Genomic DNA, 24,776 nt, shown 5'->3' with positions numbered 1-24,776 from the left:
AAATAGTATTTAGCACTGTTTCACAATCCATAAAGTATGAATTAATCCCTAACGCCAATATTGACAAGTTTTGTAAAAAGCGAATAAAAAAGAAGGAAAACAAGTGCCAGTTAAACTTTTTTACATTTCAACCGCCCGCTTGGACGTGTATCTCTGGAAATATATCCGTAGACGTATGCCAGACACGGAAAGTTCCGATGACACCGGCATTCATCGACAACTATCGGGTAACCAGCGAAATGTAAACAAACAGGCGCGTTTGCAGTTCAGATTTATATGCAATAAAATACTAAGTTTTAAGATGACTCAAATATCGTATCAATAGTCGTTTTAAAGTATAACTGTTGATAACTATGCGTTAATTTGTAATACAATGCGATTATATTATATATACATCATCTTTGTATGTCAATACACACCTTGAGATTTGCACAAACTGAGCTCAATAAAACAGCTTGCCAGACATTCACAGCTATTCATATAGAGTTTTCTTCAAAATCATTAGCTTGTATGCACCACTAGAAAAAGTTCGATGCTGTTTATACACACTATACAGATTCAGTATACACAAAATGGTTGGGTTCATGTTATCAATATGTTTCGCAAATTTGACTTTGACTGTTCTATTAAGCGTTTTTTACAATTCACAAACGACTTTCATATGCCTATGCATATGAACGCCACAGCTTAAGTCATTCCAATAACCTGATGTAGATAGTTCCAGGCAGTTTTCGTTACCCTTTACGTTGTTAGGCTCACCATCACGCCAGTTTTGAAACCCAGCTTGACTTCTGAGCGGAATCGATGTTCCACTATGTGCCCATTTCCAAAGTCCTTCTCTTTCCAGATCTGTTCCACCAAGGAAAATATATCCAAAACTCTTCCATAAAAAGTCGTTTTCTTCCCTGTCTTGTACCTCAGGCAGGTGGGCAGACATCTGTTTACAGCATTCAGTAGCATCTTGAAAATTCATACTTGTGTTCACGACAATATACTCCGATTTTTCATACATAACAGGCCGAGACAAACCCAATAGTCGGCAGTTGGTACCGTCTTCTCTGTATTTTGAAATCAAAATGTCGGATATTATGGTCAATTTTCTCTCGTGCATATTCAATGCGCTTCGTAAGTTTGTCTCTAATGTTGCTATCGTCATGTTATTCTCTGCTAATTTAGAATTTAATTCGTCGACGTTTGCAAATGACGTATTCAATTCATTCTTGACATATTCCATATTGACCCTTACATTATTCGATAGTGAATCTAACTGTTCGTTGAAAGTATGCAATTGTCCCCGAACTTGAATCAAGGCCATGTTGTTTCGATCCTCGATCTCAAGAATGTTATTTATTTGGTTTTCAATGCCTGCAATATCTGATTCATGTGACGACACAAGACCTTTCGGTCATATGTTTTGCGGTTTCGATCAATTGTACTTTCATATCTTCAGTCGATTTTTTCAGAGCCATTTTCTCCGCATTAAAAGCCCGTGCCAATACATTAGACAGATCACCGTTCCTTATTGTGGTATCTTTAAACGTTGCTAAATCAGCATGAGTCGTCTTTATCCCATCCGTTCTTTCACCACCTGGCATTGTATTTAGTCCATGCAAATAGTTATCAAAGTTGACAGTCAATCGTGTTAATTCGTACCTCATCAGTTGTATTTCTAGTTCCAACATATCTTTGATCGTGTTTATCTTCTTGTCTAAGATGTTAACAGGCAGCGTCTCGACGTATATTGCCATAGTCATTATAATTAACACCAATTTTAAGACACAAAGCATTTTATAAAGCACCTTAAACTTTCTTACAGTTTATTATTCAATAATAAGCGAGTATGCAAATTTCACTGGCAAATTATGTATCAAGAGGATTGTGGATGACAAACATGAAAAGGTTATGACCTGGCCAAACGTCATATCGCAACCTTTGACCGTCGACACGCGCCAGTGTAAGTATGGCCTACGATCGAAATAATGTCATCAATGGGGCTTTGTTTCAGTCAATTGGTTTCTTTACGTAAAATTGTACGAAAAATGTCAGAAAAGCGGAAAGTGTCGTCCCTTAAGCACATACATTGAGCCCAGTGTTCTCAGAACACGACTCATTTGATCAAATAAAATGCTCTCGTCTACTGACGAGATATTTGATGTCATGTTGAACTATTACTTTAAACAAATCTCCATTCATAACAGCATTTATGTTCATATAAACTCTGAAATTATCTTCAACATATGGCCTAGTCGTTAGAACCTTCACGGTGAAGTTCACCTAAGGAGCAGAAGGTCGCAAGGTCGAGTCTCACGCGAGGTGCATTCCGGAGTTGCCGGTTATAATTGTTATTATTCAATTCGTTATCAGTATATTACAGAGTTCTCAAACCATAACAATTCAATTATCTGTAAAAATTAAATGGTGATTACAAACTTCCTGAGAAAGTTCGCATTAAAATCACGTAAATATTTCATTAATAATTAGGACAAAATCTCCCTTATACTTTTCTTGTTCAAAACATTCATATCATATACAAGTGCTTATAATGAAAAATTGATAGAGGCCATTTTGATACAAGCGATACATTTCTGGCTTCCAGAACATGTTTAGTTATGTGCACACTTTTTGGTCAAAACACTACTTTCGGGGCAATCCGCAGTTACAGAGAAAGATCTTCTAGTTTTATGTGTTGTTATATTTGTTTAGCATCAGTGTAAAATTAAGCATATCAAACTGTTTGGAGCAATTTCTTGCCAGCTGTATTCCGATAAAATATTATAGAATACTACGAACGTATAACATTCACTAGTTTCTCGAGAATATTATGTTTTTTTCTTTGAATAACGTATTATGTCATCTTTCAAGTAAAAAAGTATGAATTCTTTGATAAGAAAGTACAATTTGCGTTCGCAACGAAATAATTAAGTACGATAAGCATTCTCGACTTGCACACCTTTAAGTCATTACAAACTTCCTTCGCAAAAGGGTTCCCGCACCAAATACGGCAATACTGAAGTGCCATATAAAGTGCTAGAACTCAAGTATTTAAGAACTTAACACATTTGAAGGTTAGTCAATTGTCTGCCAGCGGTTGTTTATTTGTTTAAAATACTTTAAGATAATAATTATAAAATCCATATGAAAAAAAAATATAATTGGCAGACAGGCATTGTTTTGAATTTATTTGTAACTGTGCAATATGCTTATTTGCTTTAAACTGAAACAAAATGTGTGACCTGTATGGTTTGGTAAAGTAATTTACATTGAAATAAAGCAAAGAGCAATAAAAGCGATAGAAACCTTTTCAACCACATATTTAAAATTAAAAACAGATCAAAAATAAATACGACTGATATGTCCAATTAGAAAGCAATATTTAAAATGAATTCAACGAAAAAATGAACTATTTATCCGACTAAAGTCTACATTTTCGAAAAATAATTCACGGTTAATGAAAATATAATACTATTTTAGGTTAAAACAAACTTGATACATTTCCGAAACCCCGAACTTCCTAAAAAACTAAAAATGTTTGCGTCATTAAAGTACTCCATCCAATAGTTGTCAATATTACATTGCAATTTTATCTAAAATGAATTTGACGATCATAAACTATGTAGAAAATCTTTTGCCATGACTCTTCATTCAGAAATAAATCTGCATATTTAGAAAAATTCCATAAAGTTCCCTTTAAAAATTAGTTAAATATTAGTTAATATTCACATAAAAATATAAATATTTTACGGCGATATGTACTCGATTTATAAACCTAGCATAACAACCCTTAAGTGTTGTCTGAACGCACGTGCAATACATTAAACACGCGGTCTTTGTAAAAACAACATTAACCCATTCATGCCTAGCGTCCTGAAAAAAGGACATTGCAAACAGCGTAGACCCAGATGAGACGCCGCATGATGCGGCGTCTCATCTGGGTCTGCGCTGTTTGCTTAAAGGAATTTCAGTAAGTAATATTATAAATATAGAAATAAATATACTTGACACCCCTAATTTTGGAAATAAATTTATCCAATTTAGAAGGATGGGAAAGTCCACTGGGCATAAATGGGTTAAAACACTCGATACCGCTCCTTAACACAAACAGGTTAAATAAGGCCTTCAATAAAAGTTGTTTGTTTCCAGACCAATAATCCTACCGACACTTAATTTTGATACAGATCCTAAAATTTAGTTTTTGGTCTTTCATGTTTAGTTTTTGATAAGTTTTGCTACATTTGATCATGTCGCGGATAAAGTAAAGTGTGTTTTAAGGAGATATGGAAAATGTCTGTGAATGGATATCCTTATAAATTTTGGAAATAACGTATGTGTAGTAAAATAGTTAACAAGAAAAAAGTTTGACCTAACAACTCACTTATTTTGTTAGAATTTTATTGTTTCGGCATAATTAGTAAAAGTGTCATTTCTTTCCATCATGTATAACTTAATGTCACAAAACCGTGACGAAATAATATGGGTCGTGTTCTGAGAAAACTCGGCATAATGCATATGTGTAAAGTGTCGTCCCAGATTAGCCTGTGCAATCCACACAGGCTAATAAGGGACGACACTTTCCGCTTTTATTACATTTTTCGTTTAAATGAAGTTTTTTTAGCAAAAATCCAATTTAGGCGGAAAGTGTCGTCCCTGATTAGTCTGGGTGAACTGCAAAGGCTAATCTGGGACGAAACTTTACGCACATGCATTATGCCCAGTTTTCTCAGAACACGACTTATATTATTTACTATCGTTTTAATATCGTTTCACCAGTCGTCAGTAATCAGATTTATCGCTGATTAAGCAAAACAGAAATGATTTGCAATTTTAAAGAAAATCCTAGAAAATGACAATGTCAATTTGTATTGAATTAAATTGCTGGGCAGTGAATGATACATTCCAAATTTGACTTTTTTTATTTGATTCAATACAAAATGTATTCAATGCATTTAGACTAAAACATTTTGCAAAGTCACCGCCTATAACCTGTTCATTGAGTAAAGTTTTAGGAATAACAGCTATCGGTATTCATTAAACTATTGAATGCTACAAAACAATGTTACTTTGGTGTGTGTTTCTTATTCACAAATCATAATAAAAACATTCTGCATTCATAAATAATTATGAATTTGTGTCATTCGCAAACGAAAAAAATATTCGTTCATCTTCGTCAGTTTAAGTGTTGTTGTTTTATTGTCTAAGAATTGATTTTGCAATTCCTTCCAGTTGGTTGTGTGTGTATTTAATATATATAATCGTTTCACGATTTTGGAAAGATAATAGCGTTTCGATGAAACTGTAATTCATAAGAAACAAAATTGAAAAATTAAAACAATTTTTCAACAAATCATGCAGTCCCTGCGCATTAATATAAAGTTTTGTGATGTTTCAAAAACAAGTTGCATGACTGTTATTAAAATACAGTCATGAAGCGATAGGCTAACTCTTTTGTGTCGCACCATTTGTTTTGAAAGTGTTCCGAAAATAATTATTTAATCACATTACCATCACAAAATCAACTTTTTCAACAACTCACATAAACTTTGTTCCGTTAATTCTTTACATTCTACGGCAGAATGTTGTTAGCAGACGATGTTTGCGGCGTGGGCGTCTGCTGCGCAAGTGGTGCTGACGTCACCGATGACGTCATAGGACCCTCCACGCGCGAGGGCAGCACTTTCTTCAAGTAGTCGAAGTACTCGTTCAGATTGAACTCGGCGTCCTTTGCGTAGCAGACGATCTTCGGACAGCAGCGCGGGAAATGTTCCGTCTGGTTGTATCGCACGTAACAACCCATCGTGTTTGTGAACACTGGTCCCGGACAGCTGGGATACGGAAATATTAATGTTTAGCTAAATTAGAAGAGTTAAAATCTGTCAAATGCGGAATACCGTTAGAGCCATCGTGGTTACACATTAAAATCCAGAGAGCGACAATGCTATAGCGCGATAGTACGATGGCGACAATGCGATAGTACGATTGCGACAATGCGATTGTACGATGGCGACAATGCGAAATTACGATGGTGACAATGCGACAACGCGATAGTATGATGACGACAATTCGACAGTGCGACAATACGATGGCGACAGTGCGTTAGTACGATGGCGACAATGCGATAGTCATGCGATACAGTGATATGATGCCATCATATTGTCGCACTGTCGTAATCGTATTATCGCATTGTCGCCATCGCACTAACGCGTTATTGCACTGTCGTCATCGTATTATCGCATTGTCGCAATCGTACTGTCTCACTGTCGCCATCGTATTGTCGCTCTGTCGCCATCGTACTATCGCATTGTCGCAATCGTACTGTCTCACTGTCGCCAACGCATTGTCTCACTGTCGCCATCGTACTGTCTCACTGTCGCCATCGTACTGTCTCACTGTCGCCATCGTTCTGTCTCACTCACTGTCGCCATCGTACTGTCTCACTCACTGTCGTCATCGTACTGTCTCACTGTCGCAATCGTACTGTCTCACTGTCGCCATCGTACTGTCTCACTGTCGCCAGCGTACAGTCTCACTGTCGCCAGCGTACTGTCTCACTGTCGCCAGCGTACTATCGCATTGTCGGCATCTGGATTTTAAGGTGTAACCACGATGGCCCTTACGGTATTCCGTAGTGACATAATTATTGTATAAGTGCTCGAGTTCGAATAGATCGTGTTTTTTTGTAAATAGTTGTTACTGGAATAAATTACTGTATATCCCTTGGAAAATCTTAAGCACTCCTTAAACGTGGAACGGTTAAATCTGTATGCAATTAATACATTTCTTAATGACATATGCTATCGATGATGATCTGGTTATCTCCATTTATTTGTAAAAGGTTTGAGTTTAAACAGTACATGATTTTATGTTTGTAATACAATTACCGGTAAACGTAATTAGGTGCAACTCGTATACTTTCACCAAATGCGTTAATCCTGTAAACGAATCACTATTTCCAAACATGTGTGGAGATCTATTCGAACTCGAGCACTTATACAATAATAGGATGACTATGTTAAGATATGGGATGATAATGAACATCTAGAAAAAGTGGCGACACAATTCTGTTACGTTCAACTGCAAATGCGACCCATTTATTTGCAATTAAATGCCGAAATGAAACGGCGATGATTCATACCCGTTTTTGGTATAGAGAAAACTATATACCAAAATAAGGACAAAAACAGGAAAAACGACCGTACTGTGTCAACAAAATAGTGTCGGATACTATTACCACAAAGTAGGTGCGGATACTTTTACAGCAAATTAGGGGCGGATACTCTTACCGCAAAGAAGGGGCGGATAATCTGTCCACAAAAAAGGGGCGGATACTCTTACTACAAAGTTGGGGCGCATACCCTTACCACAAAGTAAGGGTGGATACTCTGTCCACATAATAGGGGCGGATACTCTCACCGCAAATAAGGGGCGGATACTTTTACCACAAAGTAGGAGCGGATACTCAGTTTCGAAATAGGGGCGGATACTCTTACCTCGAAGTAGGGGGAATACTTTCACCACAAAGTAGGGGAGAATATTCTTACCACAACGTTGGGGCGGATACTCTTACCACAAAGTAGAGGCGGATACTCTTACCACAAAGTAGGGGCGGATACTCTTATCACAAAGTAGGGGCGGATACTCTGTCCACAAATAGGGGCGGATACTCCTACCATAAATTAGTTTCGGATAGTCTTCCCACAAAGTAGGGGAATATACTATGTCCACAAAATAGGGGCGGATACTCCCACCACAAACTAGGGGCGGATACTCTTACCACAATGTATGGGCGGATACCCTTACCGCAAAGTAGGGGCGAACACTCTGACAACAAAGTAGGGGCGGATTTTCTTACCAGAAACTAAGGGCGGATACTCTTACCACAAAATAGTGGCGGATACTCTTACCACAAACAAGGGGCGGATACTCTTACAACAAAGAAGGTGCGGATACTCTAACCACAAAATAGGGGCGGATACTCTTACCACAAACTAGGGGCAGATACTCTTACCACAAAGTAGGGGCGGATATTCTTACCGCAAAGTATGGGCGGACACTCTTACCACAAAATAGGGGCGGATACTCTTACCACAAAGTAGGGGCGGATACTCTTACCGTTAGAAAGGACGGATGCCCTTACCACAAAGTAGGGGCGGATACTCTTTCCGCATAGTCTGCTTTTTAGTTATGGCGGAAACACTTACTTCAAAATCATATTAATTAAGGGCGACACCTGTTACTACGTAGTCATATTGCAGAAAGTTCCAACTATTCACTTAAAAGACAACTATTTAAAGAAATTCCGGCAAGTTGCAAGTATGCACTAAAAAGACGAATATTTAAAGATATTCCAGCAATTTTTCCAGCTGTTAAAATTCTTTCTACAAAATCAGATTTACTAAGTGTAACTACTCACTCTAGACATCGGATACCGTTTGCTTGACAGACGCACACGGAGCATCCGTCATGAAACTTGTCTCCCTCCTTCATATTCACGCCGCGGAATATGCAGCCTTCTGTGTGGGAGTCATAAACAAATAGTATATAGAGTCATGATCAAGATTATATGAACGCAAAAATGCGCCAATCTCTAGTGGAGTGAAGGATAAATGGCTACATGCAGGAAGATGCGTACCCTGCTGTTAGAATATTTATCGATCTTAAAGGAGTCAAAGCCAAATATTACATTCATATAGACACGAATGCTTCTGTGGTGGTGTCATGACCACAAATTACATAAACGCAGAGAAGCACATTTTAGTTGTGTCATGAACAAAGATTACATTCGGATAGGCATGCGCCCTTTTGTAGTGAAGTCATGAAGTTTTTTTCACCGATTTTCACGCTTTGTATTGAAGTCATGCACAAAGATTTAGTGCATTTATATTAAAAAAAACTTCTTAAGCTAAGTCATGAAACATTATTGTCCCCTACCGGTGAAACCGGAGGGGACTTATGGTTTGCGCTCTGTGTGTTAGTCTGTCCGTCACACTTTTCTGGATCCTGCGATAACTTTAAAAGTTCTTCATATTTTTTCATAAAACTTGAAACATGGATAGATGGCAATATGGAGATTATGCACGTCATTTTATTTTGTTACTACGTCAAAAATTATGGTTGCAATGGCAACAAATAAAAAAAAATCTAAAATGATGGAGTTTCACCGATAGGGGACATATATTGCTTGGCAATAGTCTTGTTACATATACTTCTTTCTTTTTTTGAGTTCTGAGCTAATAATACATGCAAGTAGCTATGCACCTTTCTATAGTTAATGAACAATAATTACATGTACATCTTCTTATATTTGAGACATGTACAAATATAACATGCATGTACATATATAAAAAGAAGGTGCACAAATGCAAGTTCAACTTCAAGATTTCAATTCTGGAGGCTGTGAGCTTTGTTAGCACCAGAAGACCGTTGGTTCATCCATTACTCTTAAAGAATTAATGTTCTTATTATCTTTGTTTATCGGTTAGACTAACAACGGCAGCATGTGTGATGTATGAATCTCAGGAATTCAACTGTAACATGAAAGGACAACACATGATTGACAAGGTTATATAGCTTGACAAGATCATATGACTTTAACCCATTCATGCCCAGTGGACTCTCCCATCCTTCTAAGTTGGATCAATTTATTTCCAAAATTAGGGGTGTCAAGTGTATTTATTTCTATATTTAGAATATTTCATAAAGAAATTCATTTAAGCAAACAGCGCAGACCCAGATGAGACGCCGCTTTATGCGGCGTCTCATCTGGGTCTACGCTGTTTGCAATGTCCTTTTTTCAGGACGCAAGGCATGAATGGGTTAAGTTGTCCGTAAACTATTAATATTGTACAATTTAGACTTTAAAAAAACGCGAAAACGTATACTGTGAAATATGTTAGTATGTGCGTGTGTCTGGTAAGGCGCTGACACGGGAAGTCTATCCGGATAACATTTTTGACCATACATGTATACAGAAATTCAGTACGCAATAAAATCATCACTGTTTGTTGACCTTCGCACATACACCGTGTCTCGTCTACAGCATTCCGCTCAGTAATAGGATGACAGATAAGATATAATTCTTACTGATGGATATGGATGACAAATATGATTTGTGGAACGTAGACCAGACATAGACAGAAAGACGGTGCTTTCAGACTTATACAATGATGGTATTCATCCTGAAATATACACATGTTTTATTGTCTGTCTAAATATTATTTAAAATTAAACTCAATTAAGAATACAACTACAAATAAACACAAACGTACCGCACAGTGGGACGCTGCAGAGTTGCCAACTGTCCTCCTCGTTACCGCTAGCTGCCGTGTAGCACCAGGGGGCCGACCTGGAGCCCCGGGGATTCCTAGAATACGTGTATCTCGGTGAGATTTTTTTTTATAATTAGAGCCCCGTTCTGAGAAAGCTTCTCTTACTGTGTTAAAAGTGTCGTCCGCACGGGCTAATAATGGAAGACACTTAACGCCCTAATTTGATTATCGTTGAGTTGGGACTTCCTATACATGTTAACAGTAATTCTAAAAAAAGCGAACAGAGTCGATCAAGACCCTGAATCTGGGTCGACACTTAACGGACCAGCATTCAATCCAATTTTCCAAAGCGCGGCTCATTAAATAAATAATAAGGCTCTATAGGCTCTAAATTGCTATCAATTCATTCCATATAAAATTGAACGAGATTGGAATTTTAGTTGAAACCTTTTTGCAGCGAAGGCCGCTTATTTAAACGCTCTTGTACTTGGTGGCTTTGGCCCTCCCTAGTGGGGATCGAACCTGTGACCCCCCGATCGATAGGCGGACACCATATCCCTTACGCCACGGCGCCCTGATTGTGATGTTGTTAATACATAAGCCTTTGGATACATGTAGTTGATTAACGAATTTCCAATACTAGGTTTTCATTAAATATAAATGAAAATGTTATTAAAACGCAACGAGTTATAAAAGAAATCGCATGCTAAACGACAACAAGTTATGGAATACAAGCTTAAACATCATATTTGTTATTTGCTGACGTCATTGGGCGGTGACGACGTCATTTTGCAAACGCAGCGGCATTTTATTGTTCAGTCAAAGATCATGTATCACCTGAAAAGGCTCAAAATACTATCTTAAACATTAAACACCCACCAGAAGGCATTGGGCGATCGAATAGACCAGTTGGAGACACGTCTTGAGAAAAAACTGTCAGATAGAGTTGCCCAATTGATTGACAGAAGACTCACCGCTGAGTTAAATCGGCTACGGAAGGATGTGGACGACAGAGTCGGGGACTTCAGGATCGAGGTGACGAAAGATCTTGAAGACATGAGCAAGACATTTGAAACTCTACAAGAATCCATGGTGAGCAAAGAACGTTCCGGCACAAGCGGGAACTCCTGCAATTTAGTTATTCGAGATATGCCGGAACACTCGGGAGAGAACGTTCGCACAAAGATAAACAACATTTTTCGAGATCAACTCAAACTTTCAGGGGTGCAGGTGCACTCGGCGATACAAAAAACGAGCACAAATTCCAGACCGGGTGTCATCATCGCCACGCTTGAAACAATTGAAGACAAGGAAAAAGTCCTGAAAGCTAAGAGCCTGCTCCGGAATTCTAGTTTGAGTAATGTTTACATCCACCCGGACCAGTCACACGCTGAGCGGATGTGGAATTCTAACTTGTGTGCTGTAGTCGACGCTGTGAACAGAGGGGATGGGTGCATTGCATTCCGTGGCGGTCGAGTTGTGAGAAGCAACAATGCGAACGAACGACATCAGACCAGCGATGCAATAAATGTTGATCCATCATCTTACAGAAATCGCGGAGACAGTGAGAGAGCAGGTGCGCGCAACCCTGGAACGGACAGATCAGATAGGGCGCGCTCGCAGACTGCGGAAAACATAGAACACAGGACCATTTTTGGCGACCGCGGTAGTGCTCGGGGCGGTGCCCGGGGCGGTGCCAGGGTCGATGCCAGAGGCGGTGCCAGGGGATACAACAACCGTGCTAGCAACCAAGATCGTGGCGACCGGTGGCGTCGTTAGGTAGTAGCGGTTTGCTGGAATGTCGACGGGTGGAGTGTTGATAGAAACTCAGAAAATCACGGTGTACGATCAACATGCATTTTAGAACAAAATTTTGACATCATAGGTATTATTGAAACGCATTTTACGGGAGATCAGACACTCAATATTTAGGGGTACAAGTGGTTTGGGAGAAATATGAGTACGGTACATATAAGGGCGCGGAACGGATCTGGCGGGGTTGGGTTTCTAGTGAAGGATGATGTATTGTTTGATTTTAATGTTACTGTTTTAGACGATTCAAATGAAGACATTTTGTGGCTTAAACTAAGTCATAAGTGTCTTGGCTACAATTTAATTGCGTGTGTTTGCTATTTGCCACCAGAAAACTCCTCCAGACAAGTTGACGTTAATGCTTTCTTCGATACCATTCTGACAGGAGTGTATAACTTTCAGAGCATTGGCAAACTGTTTATCTGTGGAGATCTAAATATTCGTTGTGGATCCGAAGATGACTTTATTGTTGGAGTAGATGATATTGTACAAAGAAATATTATAGATTATAAGACTTACAATTACGGACACATTCTTATTGAGTTCCTTATAAACAGCAATATGTGCATTTTGAACGGTCGAAATACCGTTACGAATGACTTTACATCTGTGTCCAGTAAAGGAACCTCGGTCGTTGATTACTGTATTGTTAACCATGAGGATCTCAGTATGTTTCAGGATTTTCATGTTTTACGGTCAATGATATGCTTAATGCTAGCGGAGCAGTTGGAAGGAGCTTCGTCCCAACATCGCTTCCCGACCACTCATGTTTACTATGGCATATTTCGGTAGAGGGTTTTGGTACAACTGCGTCGGAGGTGCACGAGAGAGAGGCAGAACATGAAGTGTTATATAGGTATGACACTTCGTCTGTGCCTGATTTATTTCTCGGTGAGGGAGCAAAAGTAGATGAAATAAGTCGTGTCATCACTGAGTTAGAGACAGGCTTTAGACTTCAGAGTGATATAGATAGGGCATACTCTGACTTTTGCTCTCTCATTGGGAATGAAATGACGGAGAAGCTTTCAAGACGAAAGGTAAATGTGAAACATGGAAAATCAAAAAAGCGAAGAAGGGTCGGGAAGCCATGGTGGAATGATGACCTAACCACCTTATGTAATTATGTTTGTGAATCCGAATGTAAATGGTTAAACTGTAAGTCAGCATCGGATAGGGCTCTATTGAGGTCTGATTATGTTCAATGTCGAAAGCGAGTTGACCGAGCTGTTCAGTCTGCCAAACGGAAACATTGGGTCAAAATGCAGAATGATATGTTAGCAAACCTTGATAATGACCCTCAAACATTTTGGAGGTATATTGGTAAAGTTGGTGTAGGTCAAAGTATAACTAAGCAGATCCCATGGAAGTTCGTATGGATGATGGCTCATTATGTTCAGATAAAAAAATTGTTTTAAATAGATGGAAAAATGACTTTCAGAAAGTATATAATAAAGCCAGCTTTACCTCTGCAGCAAACAATAATGTTACCGATAATAATGATATTGTGCCAATGGATTCTAGTGTGAATGAACATATAAGCATATTGGAAATCATAAAAGTTGTAAAAATGCTAACAGAGGTAAGGCTGCTGGTACTGATGGTATTCCATACGAGGTGTTAAACAATAGAACAGCGATAGGTTTCTTACACGCATTGTTTAACGTGTGTTTTAGGACAGGAAGGATTCCACACGAGTGGGGAAAGGGTATTATTAACCCTATCCCTTAGGCGTGTACAGCCGACCCTAGAGATCCTTTATCATACAGGGGCATAACTCTTGCTAATACTATGTATAAATTGTACAGCTCTGTTTTAAACAACCGTCTATACAAATGGGTCGAAGATAATGATAAGGTGGTCGACGAACAGAATGGATTTCGTAAACAACGTAGTACAGTAGATCATCTCTCTTCTTTTACCAATCTTGTAGATACCAGGAAGAGACTGAATCAATCGTCTTTTTGTGCATTTATTGATTTAAAAATGGCATATGACTTTGTTGATAGAGATATCCTATGGAATAAACTGAAACACATTGGTATTAATGGCCCTATATTGAATGCATTTAAGTCTTTATATTCTTCAGTTTCTTCCTGTGTTTGTATCAATGGCAACGTCACAGACTGGTTTAACGTTACGTCAGGTTTACGTCAGGGATGTTCAAGCTCGCCGACCTTATTCAACCTCTTCATCAACGACCTGGCCGTGGAAATGAAAGCCTGTGGTAGGGGCGTTGATGTCGGGGATGAAAAAGTGTGTATTGCTATATGCAGATGATATGGTACCGCTTGCAGACAATGAACAGGATTTACAATGTATGATAAACAAATTGTATGATTGGTGTGTAAGAAATTGCATGTCTGTTAATATAAGTAAAGGCAACATTGTACACTTCCGACGAAAGGCAAAAGCTAGAACAGATTATCAGTTTTTGTATGGCGATGAGAAGTTATCCTTTGTTGAGCAGTATAAATACCTTGGCTTAGTCCTTAATGAGCACTTAGATATCAATGTAACTGTTAAAATGGTTGCACAACGTGCTAGTAGAGCACTAGGTTTGTTAATTGCAAAATATAAATCGATGGGTGGAATGCCATATAGAGTATACAGTAAATTATATGATAGTATGGTATGGTCGGTCATAGCCTATGGGGCAGCGGTATGGGGAGATAAAACGTTTTCATGCATTAACGCAGTTCATAATAGAGCTATGAGATTCTTTGTGGGTCTTGGTAAATATGCACCCACTGCCGCTGTCTCTGGGGATATGGGCTGGCAACAACCCGAAACTCGCCAATGGATGGCTGTCAGTCGGCAATGGTACCGATTAATGAACATGGATAATGCAAGAGTTAATTACAAAGTTTTCAAATGGTGCAAGGGCAGAAGCACTGTCTGCAGAAATTGGTGTTTTTCTGTTGCAACCATGTTTCGGTCTCTACAGGTAGACGTGTACAGCAGGGACTGTAGCTCGGTTAGCAAGGCAATCATGGTAAGGGAAGTGTCAAATGAGCTAACTAAGAGACACATGTACAACTGGCAGTTATCCATTGACAGAGAAAATAGTGTAACCGGCAATGGACATAATAAACTTAGAACATATAGACATATTAAACGTTTTTATGAGCCTGAACTTTATTGTACTATAAACATGCCTCTATCTCACCGATCAGCAATTGCTAAATTCAGATGTGGAGTTGCTCCACTTAAAATAGAAACTGGTAGATAAATTGGCCAGCCACTGGAGGAAAGGTCATGTCCGTTTTGTGCCAATGTAATAGAAAATGAAACACATGTTATCATACACTGTCCCGAATATATAAGTGAACGAAACTCCCTATTTATGAAGGCCAATGCATATGATAGCAACTTTAGTCAACTGGCAGACTGTGATAAATTTAGATTTTTATTCTCCACCAATGCAATTGTTCGAGATGTTGCCAAAACCTGCTTCTTAATTTTAAAAAGTAGAAATGCAAAGCTGTACAGATAGTTTTAATATACATTTTACTTTTTTGTTGAATATAACTTTTCTTTTCATGGTATATCTTAGCTTGTCTTATATTATTTTATCTCTGTATAAATATACTCGCTTTATATTTAACTAAACGATTTTATGTGCTTTAACAGGATGTTTTAGTGTTAGAAACGGGCACTTACAGTGTAAAAGCACTGCAAATGCTAGTTTTAATGATACGTTTTATTGTATGTATTTGAATGCTTACATTATAGTCTCTTATAATTCAAAAATGAATGGCATGGTTAACCCTGTTTGTAAATTGCTGTATGTATGTGAAACCAGGATGAGACTCAAATAAAGATATTTATTATTTGTAATATACAGAGATTAGTAGTTAAGTGCTGAATACAGGGACGATAATTTTGCGTGTTTACGACAAAAATGAATCACGTGTCTGAAAAAATAAACTCATCAGTATCCGGCATACGCATGGTGTTAGACATATATTTATACCAATATTCCTCATGTGTGTGTATTTTTTTAACAAAAAAGCAAAAAAAAAGACAAGAAAAAACAGCCACAGAAAACATTACAAACGTAAACAATTGTCATGAAAATTAAGAAAATGACGGCATTTGTAATGTGCTTGACAGCTTTATCCAAGGAATGAAGACACAAACCTTAGTTTATTAAAGACAACGTACGCCAAGAGCAAAAAAACGTCACATATTAAATAAGATTATTTATACGGCTTATGTTATCGAAATTCTCCAAAGCGTTTGGTTCATGATTTCATAGCATCGCTTAACAAACTTATCTGTATTGAACAAAAAAACATACTATTGTCTTTATATTTTTCGACAACATTTACATAACAATCGCAACATCAATAAGAATAAATCATACTCTTCCCATATTTCCATAGTGTTGTGTTTGTGCACGGTTTGCACGTGTATAAATTAGGCCAAAACGGTATACATAGTAAGGTACGACTCAATCGATTAAAATTGCTTCCTGTACGGAAGGTACGGTATTCGTCGTATTAACCTGGCACTAACAATTATGCGTGAATATATTGAAGTACAGATACGAAGAATAAAATTTCAGTATTAGAAATGACAATACTACGAAATATCGTTAGGGCCATCGTTCTTACACTTTAAAATCCAGAGAGCGAAAATGCGATAGTGCGATGGTACGATGGCGACAATGCGATAGTTCGATGGCGACAATGCGATAGTACGATGGCGACAATGCGACAACGCGATAGTACGATGGCGAAAATGCGACAGGACGATGGCGACAATGCGACAACGCAATAGTACGATGGCGACAAGGCGATAGTCATATCGTACGTTCGCCTTCGTATCATCGCAATGTCGCCATCGTAATATCGCACTGTCGCCATCGTACTATCGCGTTGTCGTACTGTCGTCATCGGTTTATCGCATTGTCGCCATCGTACTATCGCATTGTCGCCTTCATATTGTCGCACTGTCGTCATCGTATTATCGCGTTGTCGTACTGTCGTCATCATTTTATTGCATTATCGCCATCGTACTATCGCACTGTCGCCATCATATTGTCGCACTTTCGTCATCTTATTATCCCACTATCGCATTGTCGCCATCGTACTATCGCACTGTCGCCATAGTATTGTTGCACTGTCGGCATCGTTTTATCACACTATCGCATTGTCGCCATCGTACTATTGCACTGTCAGCATCGTATTGTCGCACTGTCGCCATCGAACTATCGCATTGTCGCCATCGTACTATCGCGTTGTCGCAATCGTACTATCGCGTTGTCGCCATCGTACTATCGCATTGTCGCCATCGTACTATCGCATTGTTGCCCTCTGGATTTTAATCTGTAACCGCGATGGCTTTAACGGTATTCCGTACTATACTGTAATCGATTGAAGTCTTTCTAACCAAATATATAGAGAATACTAGGTTAGCGTTGAATACAGAGAAGTTTATGTTGCGAGGCTTAGAACGCCGGAAGCGCGAGCCTTGGCGAGCGCTTTCGGTGTTCGAGCCGAGCAACATAAACTTCTCTGTATTCAACGCTAATCCTAGTATTCTATTTATCCCATTTGATTTTTTCAACGTGACGTTTAACATAAATAGATCTAATAACCTTAACAATAATTTTAATTCCGTCATTAAAGCGCTTAAAATCTAACAAATGTAACCATGCGTAGTGATATACATGTATTTGTTCTGGTACGCGAAATAGTCTTTAAAAAATTTACACACAAACTGTAAAACAAGTAAAAATATCACCATATGCATACATTCAATTTTACGCAGTATGCGAATTTTAACACATTACGACCGCGAAAAGAAGATTTTACTTTACTATAATTTATTTTATTTTCGAAAGAAAATGATCAAAATCCAATCTGGCGGCCATTACTCCTGACAAAATGCTGTCGATGTCAACATACATGTACACCATCGACGACCTAGTTCTGGCTACCATTACTTTAAATGTCGCTTTTTATGATTTTTGACTGGCGCGACTTTGTACAGGTCTGTCAATACTAAATAAACTGTACGCTGAAGTTTCTTTAGCTATCGAAGACCTTGACAATTTTGACGAGTAAACAGACAATTGCAGCGACTGACACTTTATTTGACAAAATATACAGGGCAATACGTTTTCCGACTTCGGACGACGAATTTCAGGACGCGCAGAACGTGTTTTTTATATAATGTTATGGGTATGCCGTGTGTGATCCGATGCATCAATGGCGCCCATGTTAAAATCATTTCCCCGAGATCAGGGAACGACAAAAGTACAATCAAAAATCAAAACATGTAAGAACTAGTATCTTACCTTTAATTATCCTTTAAAATCCATCTAATAATCCATTTAACTCAATTATTGACGATTTTGCATCTAGGGTCTTTAATAATTATTTTAGCATAGTTAAATAAAGACCCTTATGCCATTCTATCACTTTATTCAAATGAGTATATGAACGCGATAAACTTTCTTCTTCGTCACACGCTACGTCATGTACTCTACATTACTGCTGTTCAAATGAACCGGAGCAGTTTATCTAATAATAGCCGTTGGTAAACTCGGTTGCATTTGCAGATTTCTGCATATAAACATAATTATGTTTAAACTTGCACAATGTTTTATTTATCTAAGGTAAATGCCCTTATTGTACGAAAAAATAATCTAATATATAAATACACAAAGAATGGAAAACATTCAAGTACACAACAGATGAATGAGTAGAAAATACCCGTGTACAAATGGGACGTTCCCAATTCCAGTGTGGTGCTATTTTTACCATCTTATACTTTACACAGCTCTATGCCTAACGTGAATTAAATAGGAAAGCAAACATAGCAGATTATTCATGAACTGTGCGATATGTGTATGGCTTGTTGTACATTCTTAATATTTAAGTTAAATGTCAAAAGTATATGCTTTGGTTATAAACAATGCACATTACACTAAATAATGTCATATGACTAGATTTAAAGGTTGAAGGTCGTATAATTTTGAAGCTCAAGTTTTGTCGACTTTGTTTCTTATGAAAAATCATTCAGTGGTAAAGTAAATATACATAAAAAAATAACAAAACAAAAATCGTGTAATTTGATATTTTATTTCAACATTTCTTTTGGTGAATATATCATATATATTTTTTTCTGCAAAATATGCACATTTTCTTTTCATGGGTGACCTTAAAATTCGATCAATGAACCAAACAATTTCGACCTAATTTTAGCGCATATCGCATGACGTCATTTAAAAAGTAGTCCGTGCACGCGACAGGTATATTCCACAGTGTTGAATACAAGCAAGTATATTCCACAACGTGTTATACCGTCAATGTCGCGGTGAAAATGGGATAAACGTAAATGGTCTCATGAGTTAAACTGAAATAATCCATTCGTAAATTTAAATCGAATGAAGTTCACGAGTGCCAGATAAATGCTATCGAGCTAGACCCGGCAACTATATTGTAGTATATTTATGCATGACGTTCATTGCCAGATTAATATTGGAGAGATATGTTTACAATATTAACGGGACCTTTTCGCAGCTTTTGTCATTTATTGAAGTTTGTCTTTAAGTACTCTAAAATGAATAAATGTAAATATTTGAACTAATAAGCTCCAGTAAAAACAAAAACAAAAAAATGAATCATAACTTATTTTGAACCTCTGACCCTTGGAGTATAAGTCCAGCACTTACACCACGCGGCTATTTGTATTTTATATATTATATAAGCAATGATCGTAATGTAACAAAATATAACTATAATAACAGATCTCTTCAAATTATTCAATCGTTTCGCGTTTGTTAAGTTTTTTTTATATAATTTTCAATTTTTTTTAATCGTCACAAGTAGCTTATAGTGGATATTTTACAGCATGGTAAATGTTCGGTATAACTGTTTCCTCGAAAATATCATAACTACAAAGAAAATTTGCGAATTTGAAACTTTTTTTTTCAATTTTGTCAATTTACCAAAACGTGAAATGGTCCCTTAGCTTGCTTTGCTCAAAGTCGTATCTTTAAGAATGGTAAAGTTTTGGTCGGAAATGGCTGCTGATAGTAACAAGCGCTGCGTGCCATCGATTTACCTACAATAGTTGGCCTCCAACCCTTCAAACTGGAACCTGTCCGGGGTAACGTGGTGGAGGTGCCGGTTCCACGGAACGCACGCGCTACCGTTCACACCCGTGGCCACGTGACCACGATAGGACACGCCCTTGTCGTGCTCCGTATAACACAGGCCTGCAAATCGAAGATGGTTCTGTAAAATCATTTATTTTCGTCGGCATAATTTTTTTTTTGGTTTAAAAAAAAGATTTTTCGTGGGCACGTAAATGCATGGATTTCTGACTTCGGAAAAAGAGAAATTTGCGTCGGTCAGAACAGTACAATCAGATTAATCACGGACTCTAGATGAGACAATATACGCTCCGTGGGTTAATTTACGCGAATACAATGAGGCATACGCCTAGGATCATGAAACTTAATGGGTAGATTGATAACGACTCGCAGATGACCCCTATTGATTTTGAGGTCACTAGGTCAAAGGTCAAGGTTATGGTGACCTGGAATAGTAAAATGGTTTTCGGATGATAACTCAAGGACGCATATGCCTCATGAAACTTCATAGGTAGATTGATAACGACTCGCAGATGACCCCTATTGATTTTGAGGTCACAAGGTCAAAGGTCAAGGTCACGGTGACCCGAAATAGTTAAATGATTTTCGGATGATAACTCAAGAACGCTTTTGTCTAGGATCATGACACTTTATAGGTACATTGATCGTGACTCGCAGATGACCCCTATTGATTTTCAGGTCACTAGGTCAAAGGTCAAGGTCACAGTGACAAAAAACGTATTCACACAATGGCTGCCACTACAACGGGCAGCCCATATGGGGGGCATGCATGTTTTACAAACAACCCTTGTTTCATTTACATTTATCGGATTATATATTTAACATCCGATTAATGTAAATGAAATGATTATGAAATTTTGTTCAATGACGTGTTGCCATGAAAGTTGGACTATTACTTGTCTTTAGGCTCGAAGGCGCACAAGGAATTACTGTTGGTCATCGGAAGCAAGCGTCTTCTCTCTGACATTCGCATGCTGTCACCAGCTGAACAGACCTCGATGCTGGAGGCTCAACACAAGGCGGTCTGCCAATTTGCGCCAAAATTTGTCTGCTTTTCATACGCAGCAATGAAACAGAGGTATGAGTTGTGATCGATTAATATTATATCTACAGAAGAGCTAGCGCAGGCATGTTGTTTTTGTCTTTCATAGTCCAGTGGTAATAATTTATAAAACTACAACTTTAAGGCAAAAATTAGTTTATTTCCTACACGATTGATAAATATTTGTGCAAGTTTAATGAGAACAACATTTGATTATGATGCGGTTTGGGTTTTTTTACATTCGGCATTGGTTGCGGAAATTCTAACAACCAAAAATATGATCTTTAATTAGAGTAAAATTAATATCCTAGTTGACTAATAAACATTGTCATTTGCAGTTCATAAACCATCAAGTGCCCATGAGCATATGTCCGTAATAAATATGCATTAGTTGTGAAAATGATTTTAGTTCCTTTTTATGCCCGTGAAGTTGGGCATATAGTGATTGCACTGTCCAACTGTCTGTCTGTCTGAAATTCCGTCACACTTTGCGTTTAGGTTTCGAAAAATGTGGAAAAACACTTTGCGTTTAGGTTTAGACAAATTTGGAAAAAGGGGGCATATGTCATCCTATGGTGACAAGCCTTGTTGTTATATGAAATAGTAAGTGTTGATATAATTTGTGATTAAAGGCTATTTTTTGTAATCCAGATTGCATCTGGCAGCCCTGCATTCCGTTTCTAATGCGCACAGGAAACATGCAGAGACGAAGAACGGCGAAAAGCGCTACAGGATTTCGTATCCAAAGTACAAGGCGGGACACCATGTCGTGAAACCTGTCAAAGAGGCCTGCAATTATGGTAATGGTCCTTCTAAGCAAAATAGAAAATTGGCATTCTAATATATACATGTAATATACAAAAACCTAACAGTGAAACTGACTAAGTTGACTGTTGTTGTTGTTTTTTTATGCATAATATGTGTATTTTTATTTATTTGTTCAATGTGCATAGTTTAACCAAGTAGTAAAAAATAAATTGTTGATGCTTTTTTCAGATTATGTCACAGAGCTCATGGTTGAATTGCTGCAATTAAAACAACAGTTCAAGAGCACCCGGATTGCTAAGCAGGCATCTTCTTCCATTCTGTTCTCTCCACCACCATTAGCATCATCTGCGAAGAAAATTTTAAAGAATGAAGCAGTGCAGTTGCACCGCTCTAGGTTTAATTAATTACAGTAATTGGAAACAACTTGGCATGCCATTTGTCATGTATTGCTCCAGCTGGGTTTAGTGTACATGCGTAAGGTGTCATCCCAGATTAGCCTGTGCCATATATGTTTGTAATTAATTAAAAAAATCCTCGCGCTGGAAAGATGGGACAAAGCGTGCGCAAAATATCTCGTCCCATATTAGCCTGTGTCCCTGATAAGACTGTGCAGACTCGACGTGAAAACATGATATGCCCCAAGTTTTATATGACAATGTCTACAAATGTGCCCTTTTGACAAATTAGAACCTAGCTGAAGCACTGATCACGTATTGTTTCAAATTAACATAGCAACTACAATTATTTTTTTGAAAAATGTGAATGTATTTTTTTGACAAATATGCTGTAATAATAGTTTTCCCATTGTGTGCTATACTGTTAGTATAAAAATGTTAATGTCAACACCTTTATTTTTAAATGTTGGGACCATGTAGTGTTTTTTGTGTGATAGTATTGGTCTGTAAAAGATGTTTTAAAAGTCATTTTGTTAAAGGTACTTAATTTGACTCCATGACAAGTTGTATTGCAACATTGTGCTAGTAAAGCTCATTTACTTATTCCGTCCAGTTTTCTAAAACTTGTTGTCAGGTTACAAGTTGTTCTGTTGTTGTGTCTGTGGTAATTTATATTTTTAGATGTTGCAATAAACTTGTATGCTACATATATATTGTTGTGTTGGAATGTTTTCTCCATTTCAAAAACATCGAGAGTAAAAATTTGACATGCTATTTCTCATTAATAATATTAAGTCACCTCGCTCGTGGAGAGTTTAGAAAAATTCAATTGCGTCATATTTATATAAAATCAAGACTAATTATTAAAAAATATTTATTAAAAAACAACAGAAATGAGATAATTCAAACTTTGAAGTGAATGTCGACATAAATGAGATCAATTTACCATAAATAAAAAATCGTGTGCAGGGAACACATCGGGTTTCAACAAAATGGCCATGTCAGGATACTAGCAAAAGAAATAAAACATCTATTCTCGGTCATTTAGTATTAAATGACACGACCATTTACGTAAGAATTATTCATTTCAAATCAACATTATTTATTTCAACTAGTACGTTGTTGAAGTGTTGAACTTGAACGGTTAGTAAATTTGGACTGGCATTCGTACGTCGATCAGTTTCAGGGAATAATTATATCTTTTCAATGTGTCAATTATATTTGCCTGATTAAACTATAATTAAATACTTAAACAGTCAAAATGCGATGTCCTGTGGATGTGTACTATGAAAAAAAAAACCCGTTATATGACGAACTTTAAAAGACAAAAGCTGATACCGTTTCCTTTGTTATGAACTCGTAGCAAGTGGTGAACTCATACGTCACTTCCGGTTGAAACAAAAATGTCGACTCGATCACGAAGTGCGAAAAATCGGCATAGTTATCGGCTGTATACTCGCTGAATACGATGGTTTTAATCGAATTATGATATGGAAATGCATTTAAACGTTATAATCTCCCATAATATTGGTGTATTTCAGGATTTTTTAATCGGGTCCGTTGATCTTTAAGTTCTAAAAATGCTTGTTATAATTGTGGCGTTCAATTTGACAAGTTATTGCAATTCAACTTTAATGATCAGAAAGTCGTATAACATAAAATACATTCTTCTATAAAACCTATACAACTTTCGGTGCACTAATATTTGCGCCAACAGTTCGTGAACAAAACATGTTTGTGTATGTACATATTCATTGATAAATATGGGCACTTAATGGACAACATTTATCACAAGCAGTTAACGATCAGTTAACAACGGGTGAAACAATATATTTCTTTTATACAATTTAAGAACTTTTTTTCAATACCCAGATATAAATATTGTATCATAAGTAACTTACCTGTGTAAAAGCATTGTCCATATATCCCATCAGCGTATAGACAAAGTATTACTGTGGTTACGACCACTAATTTAAAGCCATCCATTTTAGTTGAATTCGATTATTGTTTCATTGTCTCTTGGTTTCGCCCGCATTATCAAAAGAAATGACGTCACTCATTTACGTTGGAAATGTCGTCAGATAACACCACACAGGTGGGTGATAACTGTTATCTTATGTTCTCGTATTTTGCAGAACAATCGCCTCGCATGTTTACGTGTTTTGATAATAAAATTCACATTATCTCAATAAATTGAGGCGATTTCCTCTCAATAATAAACAGGAATATAAATTATCTGAATTATCACAATATATCACAGCATATAACTTGTGCTGCAATTTACTTTCCAGCATATTTAGTGGCTTGACCAAAATTACATACATCTATTATTATTCAATATCCTTGAAAAAAAAAACCACAATAAGTAT

The 24,776-nt window shown here is 37.4% G+C and overlaps 2 protein-coding genes across 2 annotated transcripts; one reads left to right on the top strand and one right to left on the bottom strand.

Moving 5' to 3' along the window:
* Positions 1-4,891: 4,891 nt before the first annotated feature.
* Positions 4,892-24,475, bottom strand: LOC127871608 (plasminogen-like). The gene is made up of 5 exons (XM_052414705.1): positions 24,309-24,475; positions 20,151-20,304; positions 10,263-10,357; positions 8,408-8,507; positions 4,892-5,819 (listed from the first exon to the last, which is right to left on the bottom strand). Exons 1-5 carry the CDS (start codon positions 24,391-24,393, stop codon positions 5,561-5,563), a joined length of 693 nt encoding a protein of 230 aa, XP_052270665.1. The 5' UTR covers positions 24,394-24,475; the 3' UTR covers positions 4,892-5,560.
* LOC127871609 (uncharacterized) lies at positions 21,079-23,116 on the top strand. Its single transcript, XM_052414707.1, has 3 exons — positions 21,079-21,280; positions 21,896-22,044; positions 22,241-23,116. The coding sequence occupies exons 1-3, from the start codon at positions 21,174-21,176 to the stop codon at positions 22,414-22,416; spliced, it is 432 nt and encodes a 143-aa protein (XP_052270667.1). The 5' UTR covers positions 21,079-21,173; the 3' UTR covers positions 22,417-23,116.
* Positions 24,476-24,776: the final 301 nt, after the last annotated feature.

This window comes from Dreissena polymorpha, chromosome 3 (assembly GCF_020536995.1).
Source record: "Dreissena polymorpha isolate Duluth1 chromosome 3, UMN_Dpol_1.0, whole genome shotgun sequence".
Lineage (NCBI taxonomy): Eukaryota > Metazoa > Mollusca > Bivalvia > Myida > Dreissenidae > Dreissena > Dreissena polymorpha.
Note: the sequence above shows the minus strand (reverse complement) of the source record. Positions and strands in the feature narration are given on the sequence as shown.